Raw genomic sequence first — 18,924 nt, forward strand, 5'->3', positions numbered from 1 at the left:
GAGAGTCCATGTTATTACCAAACTAATTAGGGATTAGCCTCCCAGGAGCAGGTTTCTGCCCCTAACCCCTGTCCCTGTGTATTGGACTGTCTGAGAGTCGCACACTGAAATGAATCTGAATGAGTAAGGCTCATAATGAGGCAGGTAAACACTTATTAACAGAGGAATGACCCATTAGAACAGTATTTATTTCACAAAAACACCACTTCACTTTTTTATAGTTTGGATATTATAGTAAGATAGACAAAACATTTTCTATGATTTTCAGGAAACAGACATTTACAAAATAATTGTAAAAATCCCTAACTTTTTGTGTTTTTAAGTGCAGTATGTATCCAGTGGGGATGTCAAGATTATTAGGTTAATCGATAATCGTCATTATTCAGGTCACAATATAATTGTAAGAACCAAACAATAATAATCGTGATGATTTTAGAAGTATTTTTTGTTCAATATATAGTCCGAAGAATTTACCTAAATGTAAAGAACTTCTTTTATCTGTCTATTTCTGTCAAATTTAACTTTAATTTGTCTTTCAGGCAGTTCAATTGGGTAAAGCCGGTCACAAACTTGAGGAAGAGTAACATTTCAGACCACAGGAATGAAAGAGCACTTAGCACTTTGAGATTCCATTGGAATGTAAAGTGCATTACAAATAAAATGTATTATTAGGCCCGAGCGCCACAAGCTGGCGAGAGGCCTATTAATCTCGTAAGGCCGTGCGAAGCACGGCTGCAAAAGTGCGCACGTAGTGCGCACGAAATCGAGCGCGAAGCGCTCGCCCACTTCCAAACACTCACTAACGCACTCCTTCACTCATGCACGCCCCGTGCATACTAATTAGTAGTAGGAAAATGGAACATTACCGTTGTAAACGGGCGAAGCCCGTGCAAAAGTGCGCACTAAACGAGCACCTTACATTGGGATGACGACCGCGAAGCGGTCGTCATCCCCATATAAAGCACTCATTTGCGCTAAGTAGCTCACGAATACGTTCCCCATCTCTTGCATGTTCCGTGCATATAAGCATGTAATGCAAAAATTGAACATTATTACTGTATAGAGGGCCAAAAACACAAAGTGGGCGGAGCCCACTCAAAATTAACGAAAGTACCCGTCAGTGACCAGGGACCCACACCATGAGGTAGGAAAGCGCGAGCGTTTTCCGAAAATGTATAGTTTATGATATTTGAAAAATGGGAAACATTGTTTTCGCATCGGAATATTATTCTTTCTTTCTTCTTCTCGGGACCAACCCCCCTATTTTTCACCCAGTGAACATTGACGAAAAGTCACAAAAATTTGCACACCTCTAAAAATCGTGCCTCTCTACATTCTGGCTATTTCCCTTTTCTAAAATAAAAAAAATTGGCGCATCAGCGCCCCCAAATGTACCAAAAATGCATTGAGAGATGGGAAATGACCCAAAAAAGATCTGATCGTAGAATCATGAAATTTGGCGCAGAGGTAGATGGTGACAAGAGAAGTAAAAAATATTATTACGGCAACGCCGTCCGCCCAACCAAATGTCGGCCATATTGCTTCAAAAATGGCTAAACATGACTTCGGAGTTTTTCCAAACGTCGTACTTTTACGAACTCCTCCCAGGGCGTTGGCCCTAAAAAGCTGAAATTTGGTGAAAATGCTACTGAGGAGTGGGACATCAAAAGTTATCCAAATTACATTGATACCTCTCACGGTCTCTGTGCGGCGAAGCCGCAAACTGTAGCTAGAATTTCAGAAATCTCCCATTTTTAAAATTTCTGCCGTTTGCGCAGATAAAGTCCGAATTGCGTCAAATTAGAATCAGTTGTTAAACTCTTTGCCCTAAACCTACTTGAAGTGAAATAAATTAATTTGGAGCCACAGCGCCCCCTACAGATTTTATATGGAGGTTAAATGTTTAGTTTTGCGAAATTTTATGAAATTTGACACACAACTCAATTTTGGCCTCCCCATCAAAAAAGTCAATGAGACCCATGTCATAATTGTTATGGCGTTGCCGTAGCAATGACCAAAACCTCCCTTGTTATTCCAATGGGGAAATCGCCAGAACATGTTTACACTTTAGACTTTCACAAACTCCTCCCAGGGCATTAGCCCTATTAACCTGAAATTTGGTGAGGCTCATCTTCAGGGGTGGACCATCAAAAGTTATCCACATTTTTATTCAAAGAGTCACGGTGTCTGTGCGGCAAAGCCGCACATTTTGCCAAGAATTCAAAATAAAATTGCTTTTTGATGGTAAAACAAAGTGAGAAGATGTGACAGCTTCACAGATTCAGCAGTAGGCGTAATAAAAGGACAATTGGGGCGCGTTAGCGCCCCCTCCTCTTGCGGCGTGGCGGCGGCGTGGCGAGGGCCGATCATTGCCGCTTGCGGCTATATTTATTATTATTATTGAAGAAAATGAAAGATTTCACTGTTATTTTGTCACAATCGTGAATAATCGTTAAATAGTGACGTTTTTTCACACAATAATCGTAACACTAACATTTGATATCTGAACATCCCTTGTATCCATTCTCTAAAACTGTGGTGGAAATATTAGAGAATATTTGTACTTGAGTAAAAGTACTGTTACATGGCTAAAGATGCACCCAAGTACAGCAACGTGAGCATTTGTAATTAGCTACTTTCTCTCCCTGTGTGATCATCAATACAATTCAAATCAATTAAAAAAACACCTAAAAATAAGGACATAAAGAGCTTTTTAAACGTGTGTAAAAAGTGAATTCTCTTGTTTGGACTGTGCTCCCTCCGCCTCGTCCTGTTGTTGTCTGCGGTCGTTCAGGTGGGACGGACTCGGTTCAAAGCCACTGTCACTGTTACCATGACAACCACAAAGACACAAGACCCACCAAAAACAAGGCCCTGAAGCACACTCTTTTGTGCAGTGGTTTTTACAAACATCATGGTGCAAACTGGTTATTATCAAGAGTTCCCACCACTTACATGAGGCGATGCTGCAGACCTGTCACAGTGACACATTTTGACTGACCACTATCAGTATAACAATTTCCGAAACACGATATCTTTGAAAAAACATGAGCTGCAACAAATACAAAGACCAACAAAACCCAACTTTGTATCTGTAATTGGTCCGGAAGTTACTTATTTGACTCTAACTCTCAGATCTTATTGTTCCACATACAAATAACAAAATCAATTTCCCACTAGAGCAAAGAAAATGTGCACACGATAAATACTGAGCCCAAAAAGTAATTGTGACCGGCTTACGCTGCAAGTACTGTAGTATTGTAAGTATTGCAAGTACTGTAGTATTGTAAGTATTGCAAGTACTGTAGTATTGTAAGTATTGCAAGTACTGTAGTATTGTAAGTATTGCAAGTACTGTAGTATTGTAAGTATTGCAAGTACTGTAGTATTGTAAGTATTGCAAGTACTGTAGTATTGTAAGTATTGCAAGTACTGTAGTATTGTAAGTATTGCAAGTACTGTAGTATTGTAAACCTTTGCAGTTCTCCAGCTGTGATTGGTGGACATGTTTGGGACTATCTACCTGAGAAAGTAACACTACAGCGAATAATTGACATACATTTTTGGCATATTTAGTCCTATCTCCTTTTAATCAAGGTTTCGGATCTATTGCATGAAATTACCTTGTCGAATATGTATTTTCATGTGCATAAATATATTCACCAAAGAGTCACAAATACTCGAGTAACCAAACGTGTAAAACTCGCTCCAAAGACCAGTTGCTGAGTGATTGCCATGTCGTGTTGAGTGTTGCTGTCGGAGGTTTCATGTGAACACCCCGCGGTCTCAATATGAAGGTCATAGTTGACTCGATGGCCGCACAGAGACGTGTTTGACAAGCGGAGCGACCTGTGAAGCTGTTTTACGAAGCATTGCAGAGTGGCGAGCGGGCGGAGGTGGGCGGGAGGGGGGATGCTCCCAGTCCCAGGTGCTCGGGCCCCCCCTCCCTCCCGCTCCTCACACCAGTTTAATGGAGGTGAGAATTGGCGGGTTGGACTTTAACACTTGACCCATGTTTACACTTCCTGTGGGTGTCAGGGCCTGTCCATAAAGCATTTCGGTGGAGCTCCGAGCTGCTCCTGAATGCACCACTGCTCATTAGGACCAGACCATTTCCTCTCCTCTGTTTGCTTATGTTACTGCCACACTTCCGCCTCCCCCCCGGGCTCTCTGTCTCTCTCTCCCTCTTTCTCTTTTGCCCCTCGAAAAAGGGTCTCTCACAGTAAAACGAGGAGCTGGCTGCTTTTAGGGTGTGTGTGGTAATGGAGACTAATGCAGGGCTTCAGAGGATGCCGTTTCAGCCACAAGAGAGACACCTGTAGACGCTCGAACTCCATATCAAGAAATATTTTAGACAATAGACATAGTACTTTCTTTATGTTACAATGTGGTCTTATACTAGTTCTGATACAGGTCAAATTTTGATCTGTTAAAAGTGCGATACTTCTTAAAAACCCACAAAAAAACAGAACTATTTCATTTTAAACTGTTTGCCACGGTCCAAACGTGTTGCTCACTTTCCTATCGACTTCTGAGGATCCTAGTTATTCACAGTGATGAGTTTATAAGCGTTTTTGACAACTTACAGTGCACTTCCTACTTTATGGATGATAAATTTCTCTATAATTGGGTGCAGACAGTGCACTGTGGTCTCATTTTGACCCTAAGAGCTGCTTTTACAATGGATTTGTGCTGGGGCGAGACATATTTTACCTATGAAAAATAAATGCACATACTGTACCTCCTTTAATGTAATTTTCCATCTTGTTTTGATTGTTTTAGTATCGATTAATAGTGTGCACCGCCTGATTTGTCTATTCAATATTAATTGGTGGCAAAGGGGCCGAATATTGCTGGTAAAATTCAGAACATTTTCTGGCGCACATTAAGCAGCTCTCGGGTTTGATTTTATGATTTTATGCAGCCTTTCTGTGTGGAGTTTGCACGTTCTCCCCACGTCTGTGTCTCAGGGTGCTCCAATTTATCTTCACACTAAAACATGTGGCTCACTTTGGCCTTGTATATACATATATGACAAAAATACTTACCCTTTACCTTTTGGGCCCTTTACACGTCTCGTTATGTCAAATATTTGCTACTTCAAGCATAAATTTGGCTAACGATATGTGGAGCAGACTAAATTCTATATTAATTAGCATATATCTTTCAATGTTATCATAATTTGACTTTAATGTATCTATTGTATCTACAAAAGTACATTAGTTAGTGGTATAATTTCTCCATCACAAATGCAGTTCCATAATGGGAAGTGGACATAGATGACTGTTACGAAATACAAATAGCTGTTTTAATGTGTCCAGCTCAGGGGAGGAAGGTTTGTAGACCCCCGCTGTAGTAAATAAAACCACCCCTTTTTATTTTCCAGCTGCAGCGGAGACCAAAACAGAACGTCTTGTGACAGAGGACACCGGCAATTACCTGCACAGCCGCTCGGCCCATTCACCTGTGGACCAAACACGCTCAGGTTTGAACACGCCACACATAGTCCGCTGTCACTCACTCTGTCTGAGGCCTCCGGGGGCTGCTGGTTTATTATTATGGGCTTTAAAGATGTCCGTAAGCACAAGCAACTTTCTAGGATCAGCAGCCATTAAAGAACGTTGCAAATCAAGTCATGTGCCGGTAACTATAGTGTGGAAAAGTGTACGCCGTTTGAGAAATTTGTTCAACTAATGCATGCTTCTTTTAGGGCTGTCTTTAGTCGATTGATCAGTCGATGGCGTCGTAGTCGAGCAAATCTTGTATTGTTCGACCAATGTTTTTATTTAGATGATAAGGATTTATAAGGGACAACATCAGAAAGGTGAAGATCTGGAGTGAACTACGAGGACAATCTTCCTTTTACATATAACTACATTTCTTCCTAGTACTTCAGTATAAATGATTGTTTTTGCATGAACTCCCTCCCATTTTAGTCTTGTTAGGGCAGTTTGGGTCAGATACACAGAGATGTTTCATAGTTTTGAGAGCTTATGACACGCCCCCTTTTTAGTCGACCAATCCATCGACAGGGCAGGTTTTAGTCGACCAAGAATATCTTTAGTCGACTTAAAATACATTTTCTTTCTTTCCTATTTTACCATTTTCTAAAGACTGGACACACACCACTGCTTTACGCACAACGATCAATTAAGCTTTTTCAATAGACATAAGTATATTTATTTGTTAACACTTTTATGACAACTCACCATATAGTTACAGGGAAGTGCAGGGCTGCACAATATATGCAATATGCATATTGCAAACTGAAATGATTTAATCTTATGTTTGTTGCACACATGGGCTTGTTTTGACTTTTGACCGATCAGATGCGACTTAACGCGCAGAAGCAGCCGTTACATACACACATCACCAGAGGAAACACAACACTTGAAGCGAGAGGCAAAGAGTTTGAGTGGGACAACTCGGGATTAACAAAAGCATTGCACGTCTGAGATATGGGACTGTTACGGCTTTGTAACTGGAGATCATGATCTGAGAGGGATCTCAGAGAGCAAACACTGTGTGGAAGTCAAACTAATTTACTTTTTTTACTTTCTAATTCATTTTTTTTTTTATTATGCAGGCTTGCATTAATTTGAATTCCAAATTAATTTAATTCTTTCAGGCTTAAAATATAAGAAATGCCTGAAACAATATGCTTGTGCATACACCATGTCAGAGAGACTAAATATGTAATAACAAGTGACAGGGAAATCTAATCTTAGACCAACCTGAGCACATCCTGTTACAGAGTTCCTCTTGTCCTCCAGGTGGCGCTATAATACACCTCGAGCCAAAACAAATAGACATTAGTTGTGTTTTATACCTTCATCTATTAAGCTGCTAAACACAGATGTGACCTATTCTTAATTTAGTGCAATTGTTTAAAGTTATATTATTATTTTATTTATTTAAAACAAGGACAGTTCCCAGAGAACATGAACCTCAAAGAGAAAAGATGCTATGCTAACTCTGTCTGTTCACTTTCTGTGAATCTTTGTGTAAATATCTGTGTACATACTGAGACAAGCTTATTTTATACTTTTTTATCTTATTTTATTTGTAAATTCTTAATGTATATATGCCATACTTCTCTCTATAGACGCTGCTATTATTATTATTTTATTATTCATTGTTTGATGTTGCACCGTAACGTGGAGACAAGTTCTATGTTTGTGAACTGTGGCAATAAACCTTTTCTGACTGTGATTCTGGTGGTGGGAGGAGAAAGGTGCTTTAGAGTTTATTGGATTATTCTGTTGATCCTGGTGAAGATCTGCCTGATCTTCTGCTCATTCTGCTCCTCAGAGCTTTCTCCAGTCTTGTGTGCACATTGTGCTTTTGTGGTGACTGGTTCCTCCATCATCTGGACATTTCTCTTGTTAACGTTTTAGTCCTTCCACTTCCTCGATGGTCTCAGACACTTTTACCTCTAGTTTTTTTTGTTCATACCTTAATCTCTTTATCCAACATTTCAAAATCTTTATGCTCCTCTTGAACAGACGTCTAAAGACGTCCTCCATCATCTGGACCTTTGTGTGGTGTTCATTGTTCTGCTCTTTTAGCTCCATTTTAGCTACAGCAGTTTTCTCTCAAACTCTAGTTTCTGCTCCTCCATGTTGTTCTTTGTTATGCTTTAGTTCTGTTTTTAGCTTTTCTAAACCTGCACTTTCTTCAAACTTGTTTCTCCTTCTAGAACCTGGATCACAGTGATGGAACTACTGTCAGAGACAATGTCATAGATCTACTGACAAACAACTGACCAAACAAAAACTGGACAATAAATATTCCAATTGTTATTTAAATGTTGAATAAAAAAAATGCAATTGCTAAAACAGGATTAAATTAATACATTCAAACCTGGTCATAAAAAATAAATATGTATGTGTATGTGTATATGTATGTGTATATGTATATGTATGCATAATATGTATATGTATAATATGTATATGTATATGTATATGTATATGTATATGTATATGTGTATGTTTATGTATTGGGCCCAAAAATCATCAAGTCAGTTTTAGAGATATTTATTACCCATGACCTGTCTTATTTATAGAGTCTAGGTCTAAAGCCTCATTTGTGCTGTGGCCCTAAACTCTGAGGCAGTATTTGAAGCATACATGTGACGTTTACTGTCCCTGCTCTTCAGTGGACTTTATTGTGCGTAAAGCCACTCCAGCCGTGATCAAAGCGCCGTCTCCCTGGTGAAAGGACAAACAAAGACAGAGGTCACTGATGGACACATTAAAGCACATTACAGCTCACTTTCCTGTTCTTTAACTCAACCAAAGACAAAGATCCACAATGTGTAATTCAGTGATTTTACAAGAGGAGTGAGGCTGGGGCAGACCACACACAGATGGAGCAAGGACAGAGGCTCTGCTGACGCCTGGTGGACACAGAGGGGAATGCAGCTCAGAAGCACAGTTAAAGTTGTCATTAGATCTTGACTTCAGATGTACATAAACGTCCACCACGTGACGCTTTTTGCCACCTTTAAAAATAATGATGTTATAGTAATAGTAATAGTGTAGACAAACATCCGACCTTCATCTATTCAAAACATTTGATCTACTGCAACTTGTAAGAAAGAAAGAGTCCTGTGAGTCATTATGAGGCTTTGGGATGAGAACTTCAAGTCGATTTTTCAAAGTAAATGTTTAAAATACATCAAAGAGCATTATGTTAAAATGTTGAAGTAATACACGATGCATAAACTAGTTGTATCAAGTTTTATAATAAGACACCATGAATATTTTGTTGTTTACAGAAGAAAATATATTACTTAAGATTTAGATTCAGTTGATGTCAGTCTTGCAGACCTAGTTCAATTGTACTTTATCTAAATTATAATATTAATGAACTTAATTGAAATTATAATAGATATTAATGTTTAATCTACTCCACTTGTATCTGACAGTTCTTCTGACAGAGCCATATGACAGTTCCTCTGGTGACGTCTGTCCTGGGATCTCTCCAAATCCGTTACAACACGGGAAATATCATACATAGAACTTTACATGTTCTACTACATCACTGGAAAAAAAGATAATTTGGTTCCATCTTTATGAATACAATTAAACAAATAAATATTTATAGATGCAGACACAGGTTGTATAAGAAAACTAAAAAAGAAAAAAATCAAAAATGTCTTGCTTACTTTTGTACAGTCTCTTTTCATTTGTACAGTTCACAAACTACAACTAATCTTAAATTAGCACAGAATTATCATGTGTCTAACCTGCTGTACATAATCATCTTGTGAACTGTGAATAAAACATGGTTAGTTTTGCTTCACTAATTTATTGATAAACAATACAATGTGTTTCTTCATTTATTCTTTATTATTATTTTCAAATGACACACATGTGGACCTTGCTTTTGTTATGATCCCGGTGGCAAAAACCCAAAAGCAGTCAGAATAAAGGCAAAGTAGAGTTTATTTAACAAATGTTCAAAATCCAAAGGCAAAGCAAAAAGGTTCAGAATGTCCAAAAAAATGCCAAAAACACAAAATATCCAAAATTCCAAAAGTCAAAAACAGGAACGCACAAACTTAGCTCAGGTAGACAGGCAGGAGCAGGGCAGGAGCAGGAGCAGGAGCAGGAGCAGGGGCAGGAGCAGGAGCAGGAGCAGGGGCAGGAGCAGGAGCAGGGCAGGGCAGGAGCAGGAACAGGGGCAGGGGCAGGGGCAGGAGCAGGACAGGGGCAGGAGCAGGAGCAGGAGCAGGGGCAGGAGCAGGAGCAGGAACAGGAGCAGGGGCAGGAGCAGGGGCAGGGGCAGGAGCAGGGGCAGGGGCAGGAACAGGAGCAGGGGCAGGAGCAGGGGCAGGGGCAGGGGCAGGAGCAGGAGCAGGGGCAGGGGCAGGAGCAGGGGCAGGGGCAGGGGCAGGAGCAGGGGCAGGGGCAGGAGCAGGAGCAGGGGCAGGAGCTACTAGCGGTCTTTTGGACAGACATCAAATGACGAACAGACACAGAACAAAGGGGAGATTGAACTAAAATACACAGAGAAGCAGGTGATTGGTGGAGAACAAACAAGTGGCAGGAGAAACTAATTGAGGGAATGAGAAGATAAGCAGGTGTGGTGGGAGGTGACTGTGAAATCCAGGAAGTAGCAGAGGCAGGTGAGGGGCGGAGACACAGAAACAAACATGGGAGCACATGACAAACACAAGGGGCACATGGGAAATGGAGTCTCAGCAAACTGTCTGACGATTGACTGACTGTTTGGTGCACGGGTCTGTGAAATCTCACACATGTTCTAAAAGATGTCTGAAAAACTGCAGATCTGTGAACAAATATTGGATTTTAGAACAGGTAACGCATAGATTTGAGCTCATCCAGGACATGTTTCATCATAGAAGTGAGACATTACAACAAAGATGAAGATTGTTAACAGAAAAGCAACTTTTAAATGTAAATAAATAAATATTGCAATTGGTATCTTTATTTATCTACAAACGTATCTTCTTCCTGTAGCTGCAGTTTTAAACCTCACCACCAGGAGAAGCTAAACTCCAGAACATGTGAGTTTCCTGAATGATCTTCATAAGAACAGTCTTGAACATGACTCAAACATCACTGAACTTCAGGCAGAGACAGAGGCAGAAATCTGACACAACAATGTTCATGCTTTTTATTTGCTTTAGTTTTTACATTTGTGAAACTAAAGTTAAGAAAACAACACATTTAAAATAGACTGAGTAACATGTTATTCTTGTGAAATAATCAGATTTCTTACGTTATTTTCCAAAGCTGCACAAAATGTGTTTCAAACTCCTCTTGACGTTATCAAATTGGAGGGTGAATTGATCAGCGGCCTGCGGTGTTCCCATAAGGATTCAAACTTTGAACACATCCTCTGGTACAAACAAGGGAAAAGTGCCAAATTCAAACTCCTGGGCTTCCTGAACGCCAAGAGCGCTTCCCCCGAGGACGATGTCAAAGATGGCGTTGGTTTGTCTGGAGACGGCCGCTCCAGTGCCACTCTCTCCATCAAGAACCTGACAGTGGAAGACAGCGCTGTGTATTTCTGTGCAGCCAGACGACACAGTGGTGCAGAGCCTTATAAAGAGCTCACAAAAACCTCCTGCCTTTAAATATCAGAGCAAAGAGCCACCTGCAAACAGACAAACCACAAGTCAACTCAGATGAACCCAGTGCAAACCTGCACCACTCCCACTACATGCTGCAGCTCCACACAACAACAACCCTCTGATCCTTCTCACACTGCAAATATGTATTAAGGTATTTAAACTGAGACAAAACAGAAATATAACAAAAGTAGGAATGAAACAATTCATTCGTATCCAGGTTTTATAATTTTTAAATAATGATAATATAATATAACAATATTTGAACCTTGAAAGATCAATAGGGGATTTCTGGGGAAACTCACATAAATTGCTGTTTTCTGTTTATTTTAGTTCTTGTTTTTGCCAATAATAATGGGCTTAACTAAAATAAGTTTCATTGGTGTAAATTGTTTTTACCCTGTTTCATTAACTTTTAGAAAATTTAGTAGTTTAATTTAAAAAATAAATAAATCATATTTATATTCTTATAATCTTCCAGCTACTTAATAATATAAATACATAATTTCTAATAGTATGTAGTTTACTATCGGACAGTTATAGAAAAGTACAAACAAAAACGGTTTCTCTGTCTTTTTCCCTTTGTTTTCTCGGTTCCACATTTTCAACATTCGCCCAGTTAAATCTTTTCTGAGGCTGATTCCCCAGACGAGAGACGAGAGTTGGACTGGAATAGTTCAAAGTGACTTCCAACAAGGACCAACACAATACAGGAGATTTCTGATGTTAAAATGTGGTGGATCAGTTGATTTTCTGACTCCACGAGAGGGAGATAGTTGTTACCGATGACTTGCCTCTAAAGAACCCTCCCCCCGTTACAAAGAAACACCTCCAAAAGCAGCTGCATCAGTCTTTTCGAACCATAGCCCCGTTTCCCCTGCTGCATCACAAACATGATCCTTTTTCTTCTCATGTTGGTTCATGGCATAAAAGGTGAGTATTCCAGAAACATACATTTGGCAACTTTATGTGACAGTTTTTAAATTCCCTGTTCTTTCTTGCAGGACAATCCATCTCCAATCAAATCAACCAAACTCACAACCTGATAAAGTTCACTCACGAATCGATCCACGACAATGAGCTCACTTGTTCTCACTCCATCCCCAGCTTCGATCGCACATTATGGTACAAACAGGAGAAAAGTGGCTCCATCGTTCTGCTCGGTTTTATGAATCTTAACTTTCTTAACCTGGAGGAAGGCGTTCAAGGCAAGATGACTCTAAAGGGAGACGGTCGTTCACAAACAAGTCTCTCCATTTCAAATCTCACAGTGGAAGACAGCGCGGTGTATTACTGTGCTCCCAGTCTGCACAGTGATAAAGCCAGCCTCGCCGCCAATCAAAAACTACACGCTTTCAAGCACATTTGTGAACACCTGCGGGAATAAACCACAAAACAATGTGTCAGCCCACACGAGACACTCTGCACACGGGAAAGTCACATGCCGTCATATGAGACCACGACTGTGCATAAGCAGCCATTGTTTTTGTAGCGTTACATTGGACAATATCGCTACAGGAGACAAAACACACGATAAAAAGTAATGATCAATGTCGTAAGGAACTAAATATATCATAAAATAACAAAGTCCACCACAGAAATTCTGTTTTTGAAATGAAAATGTTGAAAAAGTCTGGTTTTAGTCATGATGTTCTTCTTTTTTTTTCAGTCTAAGCCTTGATTTCATGTTGGTTTTGTCTCTGTTAAAGGCGGTATGGACGATTTTTCGGCGATTTGAGAACGCAGGTGGAAGTGCGCATGCGCACTCCCCCGTGCGGACTGATACAACACACACGTGCGTTTGTTTATTAGCGCATCGCATCGCTCGTCTCCCGTAGATTTCTGTCCACTTCTGCGTCAGCTCAAACTGTCTTTCTCCGTCTTCATTTTGCCCCGTACACTGAGGGAACTATATTATGATAGATCCATGCACTTAGGCACACGGAAACATGGGGACGGACCGCACGCGGCTGCAGGTGAGCGATAGGTGCGTTTTATGATTGATACGTGGCAGGACAAATGATTTATCCACGCCACGAGGAAAATGATACAAAAAATTGCTGAAAAAAATCGTCCATACCACCTTTAAGTTTTTATTTGGATAGAATTGAGCGAATACATTTTTATTTAACTGAAATAATTGTGTTAAAAACTATTAACAGCCGCATCACTATAATGTTAAATATCCTGCAGCCCTATTTTAAAGACGGTAGGAAATTATGCTTAGTCCACCACAACAATTCAACACATTTTAACATGAATAAAGACCATGAACACAGTGTCATGTGCCATTTGTCCACAAAAAAATCAAAACACATTGACCACACCCACTACACACACCCTCTTCATTGATTGGACGATTTCTTGGTGCAGTTCAACGTCTCCAAACAGATTCTCCTGTTGATTAGAAAAACGGCAAGATGTTCATTACACTGATTTTATCTTTTAACATCAATCTGGTTTCAGGTAACATAAAGTCCATGAAAATAGCATTGTATAGTTGTGATGAAGACGTACTAAACTATGATTTGTTTTGTAGGTTTTTCTCTGGTTCTCCAAACGCCAACAGACATTTACCAGACAAAGGGAACCAGCGCTGAGATCAGATGTTCACATGACATTTATCTCTTTGACCAAATCCTCTGGTACAAGCAGCTGAGTGATGAACAGATGCAGTATCTGGGTTACATGCTGGCCAATCAGGCGTATCCACAGTCTGGGGTCAAAGTGCAAATGAAAGGAAGCGCTAACAAAGGCAAAACGTGCACTTTAACCGTCGAGGAGCCGAGCAGTGCCGTTTACTACTGCGCAGCTTCTCTCACAGTGATGAAAGCTCCTGTTTCTCGTGACAAAAACCACACTGAATTAGCAGTTTGATATGTTTCAGCAGGCCACGCCCACTTTTTGAAGTAAACATTGCAGCTGCATGTGATGTTGGGCCGGTACAGACATGTTAATATAAGTTATACAATCACATTCCCATCTGCAAACTATATACAATTAACACATAAAGCACTGACTGATAATAAATGAATGAGAGCTTCAACTAAACAGAATTTATCTTGAGTTGAGGAAATATTAACGGTCTTAAAATAGTATTTGCCAATGTTACGAGCGTTAAATATTTTGCTTCAGTAAGAATAATAACTTCAAATTAGAAAACTAAATTTGCTTCTCCCAATGATAAATCTTTAAAGCATTAAATGTGATCTTTCAACATCACTTCATATTGAGCTATTTCCATTGGTTTTGTTTTCTTTGTTGCTATATTAAGTTGTGCTGTTTAAATGTTGAGAATTCAAACAAAAATCTCTTCACGGTGAATCCTGTATTTCATTACTAAAACATTTGATAAATCATAAGGGTATTTATTATTGCAAAGGTTTACAAATCATCATGACAGAACAGAAGTACTGGCCTCTCTTAATGCCCCCTGTAGGTGGCGCTGCAGCTTCAGGAACACCACCAGGACTTGATTCAAAAGTGCCTCTGAGACTCAGACCTGTCACAGTAGATTTGATGTCTCAGAGCGGTCGACATGCTTTCATCATCCATCTGTTTGTCACTTTTGGGCGTTTGCCTCTCTGTTCAAGTCCACCAGTTTCCATCATCTGTCTTCAAAAACCCAGAGGAACAGGTCCAAGTGTTCTGCAGCCACGGGAGAACAGACTACACCATGATGCACTGGTACCAAAGATTACCTGGAGAACTGTCCCTCAAACGCATCGGACATATATACTACGAGAACAAAGACTACGACAAGGCCTTTGAGACACATTTCACATTCACTGGAGATTTGAGCGGGGAAAAAGCCAAGAACGCTTCCATGATTATAAAGGACGTACAACTGGAGCATAGTGCGGTCTATTACTGTGCAGCGAGCTATGCACAATGACTCCATATCATGTCATCCCTGTACAAAAACTTATATCGTGGTTTTGAATCAGAAATGAGAAAAGCTCCGCCCATCGCAGCTGCCGTGTCCTTCCTTACAACACTTTTCTTATTCGTTGTGATGGTAACGTGCAACTGAACACTTTGGACTTATTCTATATCTAACAGGTGACTAACGTTAGCTTTTTTATGTCAGATAATGCTACACTTCCAACTGTGATGTGAGAGTAAAGTCATTTGTAGTGTGTAGTTTCCATGGTAATTGAGTAAAATGCTATATTGCCTTGATATAGTTAATTTAAAGGTGCATTATTTAACTTTTCTGTTGGAGATGTTGTTGCTTTGTCTGAAAGGTTCCACAGTATGGCATCAAATGTATCTATCTCCATAGAGACAAAGCATGTGATGGCACAAGGCAAGTTACAGGTCAGATCTTTGGAGGGACGACACCGCTCACAGTAAGAATGTTTTTCAAGGCATATAAGCAATAAAAACATGTGCAATTGAATAAACGAGTGGTAGAAGTTACATAGTGCACCTTTAAAGGCCATGTTTAGAGAATAGCACTGGTTCAGTCTAGTTCTACCTCAGCTTTAGTCTTTATTTTGTTCATATTGTGTCTTTATTTAGGTAATTAGTTTTGCACAGTTATATGCACATGTTATAAAATGTATCAAAGTCTACCAAATATCTAAATATCTATATCATCCATATTTACATCTCTAAACATACACTTGATGCTAAGATCCAGTGCACTCATGATGTAATAGATTTAAGGCAGAGCATTTGTGCCATCAACTGACCAGAGACACAGCCCTGAAGCCAATCAGAACCTCTACTTCAAAGAGAGCGCCATAGAGGACCCTACAGAGCACCATAGAGCACCCTACAGGGCAACATAGAGCACCCTACAGAGCACCCTACAGAGCACCATAGAGCACCCTACAGAGCACCATAGAGCACCCTACAGAGCACCATAGAGCACCCTACAGAGCAGCATAGAGCACCCTACAGAGCACCCTACAGAGCACCATAGAGCACCCTACAGAGCACCATAGAGCACCCTACAGAGCACCATAGAGCACCTACAGAGCACCCTACAGAGCACCATAGAGCACCCTACAGAGCACCATAGAGCACCCTACAGAGCACCCTACAGAGCACCATAGAGCACCCTACAGAGCACCATAGAGCACCCTACAGAGCACCCTACAGAGCACCATAGAGCACCCTACAGAGCACCATAGAGCACCCTACAGAGCACCCTACAGAGCAGCATAGAGCACCCTACAGAGCACCATAGAGCACCCTACAGAGCACCATAGAGCACCCTACAGAGCAGCATAGAGCACCCTACAGAGCAGCATAGAGCACCCTACAGAGCAGCATAGAGCACCCTACAGAGCAGCATAGAGCACCCTACAGAGCAGCATAGAGCACCCTACAGAGCACTTTTTAACATAAGTGGGGATTTAAGTGAGCGCTCTCAAAAGAAAAGTGTGTTATGGATCGTTGTGAAGAACCAGGAGCAGAGTGGAGTGCACTTCTGCTCCTGGACAGCAGGGGGCGCTGTCACAAGGAGGCAAGAGACAAGGACAAGATCCAGGACTTAATCAGAAGCAACATGAACAGAAAGGAAGCACCTGCTAAAGCCGCAGCATCATAAACACTCAGACATTTGTACTGTATAGTTTTCTACATCCATTCTACTCTTTTAATGATGTTATTTTTTACAAAAGCTTAATACAATGATATTAAAGGTGCACTAGGTCAGTTTTCTAGTGGAGACGCAGCAGACGCCTGAAGCAAGTAAAAAACAGAGTTTACTCATTACAACTCATTAATACTAAAACAGCATAAAAAACTATTATTATTCAGTGTTAAAATGTACAAAATATATAGAATATACAATTATATTATCGCATGATATTATAATAATGAAGTGGCATCTTGTGTTCAATCAATCTTTTCCCTTAGTTCATCACAATTCATCACTTTGGTTTTTGAATTGCATCTGGTCATATTTTAATGAACTCTCGTATAACCTTTATTTGGATGTCACTTTCTGTCACATGATTATGACATCACTTCCTCCTGACGCTGTTTTAGCTCAAGTTCATTCTCACAATCAGTTTTCTTCCATCTCTCACCAGAGTCAAAGCCTTCACCAAAAGCCCTGAGAAAATGATACAGCTTTTACTATGTTTAGCTTTTCTCTCAGGTAGAAAAATATGACCCCAAAAAAAACAAAAACGTTCCATAGTACAATTACTTTCTAACTTCATTTCATTTTTTGCAGGCGTTTCTTGGGCTGTGGTTGTTCGTCAGTCTCCTTCAGGTGTTTTGGTTGAAAGTGGTGCTGAAGCCCGTCTCCTCTGCTCACACCATCGATCCGACTACAGAGTGATGCTGTGGTACCGTCGAAAACCTGGAGACACTGCTCTGGATCTCATCGGATTCGGATACACCGAGTTCAACAACGACAGCGTGGAAACAGCTTTTAAGAAACTCTTTAAACTAGGAGGAGATCTCAAGGCGGACGTGAAGAACGGATCCCTGTTTATTACAAATGCACAGAAAGAAGAGCACACGGCGACGTACTACTGCGCAGCAAGAGAAGCACAGCGTTCAAAAAGAGCCACAGTCAAGACATGAAACCTGTGAGGTCGACCTTATCTCATGCAGCTGAGGAGACAAGAGGGTTCAAACAATATCATGACATGTTTTAGTCAGGTCAAGGTTTAGAATACATTATTCTATGTATTCAGGTCACACAACATTATGATAAAAACTAAGAGATAATCACTTTAAACATTTTACAAGCAGAAATATGTAATGCTGTATTTTTTTATTTAGCTGTTTATGCCAGTGTGACTTCACTTTTTCTTTCATACAGTTTGATTTCAACATGATTATATATTAAAGAATGTTCATGAAAGAAAATGAAGGATTTCACTGTTTCACTCTTTGGTCCTGGTGTCAATAATCATGAATAACTGTAAATGTGTGATGTTTCTAATCACAATAAGACTCACATTCCATGTTGTGACATCTCTACTTGCAAATGAGGCAGATTAGTCACAGTTATTTTAATTCTATTGACTTTCTGTCAATTAAAATGTTTTGTAAATGTGTGAGAGTCACAACAGGACAAATAAGCCTGATAATGGAAATGAGCCGGCCGAGTTTAATACAATTTACCAGGGAACATGCTAAATGTTGAAGTCCCAGTTAAGGCTGCGTGTGTGATGGAGCATGAAACTACATTTACTTCATTTTTACGCCTTTTTAAGCAATCAACAAGTCAAAAACATAGATTTTTATCGTGCAAATCACACTGAGCACAGAAAACAAACCAGCCGGCTATAATGATTTGTAATGTGCTGTTTTTATGACTGTCTTGTTGCTGTGCCAAAAATTAATTTGACCTCAGTAGACAAAACCTATTCTGTTCTATTAAGTGCCAATGCCAAATAAACTCATGTTCAAAGTGAATGATGCCCACACAGTATTGGCTGAGTTTCTAAAACAACATCACTTCCTGTTTCACTAAAACATGACAGACTGACAGACACAGACACACTTGTAGTTCCACTCTCAACATGAAGCCATCTGTTTGTATCCGTCTGATTTTCTGTATGAACATTATCAAAGGTACTATTAAATCTCTCATTCATCTTATCTAAATCGATTAAACTAAGCTTTGTGTATGTTTTTCTGCAGGAGTTTTTCTCAAAGATGATGAGATGATAACGCAGTCTCCGTCCGACGTGCTGACCGACCCACAAAGTCCTGTACATCTGAAATTCATGCACCGAATGCCAAATGCCATAATATCTTCCTTTATTGTCACTGGGATTTAAAGTATGAATACATATTTGTCAGTATTGCACACTCCTAATATTACCACCATAAACACTGGTAAAAAT

General features: G+C 40.0%; 1 protein-coding gene across 1 annotated transcript; it reads left to right on the forward strand.

The window, feature by feature from the left end:
• Nucleotides 1-10,276: 10,276 nt before the first annotated feature.
• LOC140370995 (uncharacterized) lies at nucleotides 10,277-12,488 on the forward strand. The gene is made up of 3 exons (XM_072458272.1): nucleotides 10,277-10,325; nucleotides 10,764-11,063; nucleotides 12,106-12,488. The coding sequence occupies exons 1-3, from the start codon at nucleotides 10,277-10,279 to the stop codon at nucleotides 12,486-12,488; spliced, it is 732 nt and encodes a 243-aa protein (XP_072314373.1).
• The last annotated feature ends 6,436 nt before the right edge of the window (nucleotides 12,489-18,924 follow it).

This window comes from Eucyclogobius newberryi, unplaced genomic scaffold (genome assembly GCF_026437365.1).
Source record: "Eucyclogobius newberryi isolate DKJ021-1_F unplaced genomic scaffold, fEucNew1.0.hap1 SCAF_21, whole genome shotgun sequence".
Taxonomy (NCBI): domain Eukaryota; kingdom Metazoa; phylum Chordata; class Actinopteri; order Gobiiformes; family Gobiidae; genus Eucyclogobius; species Eucyclogobius newberryi.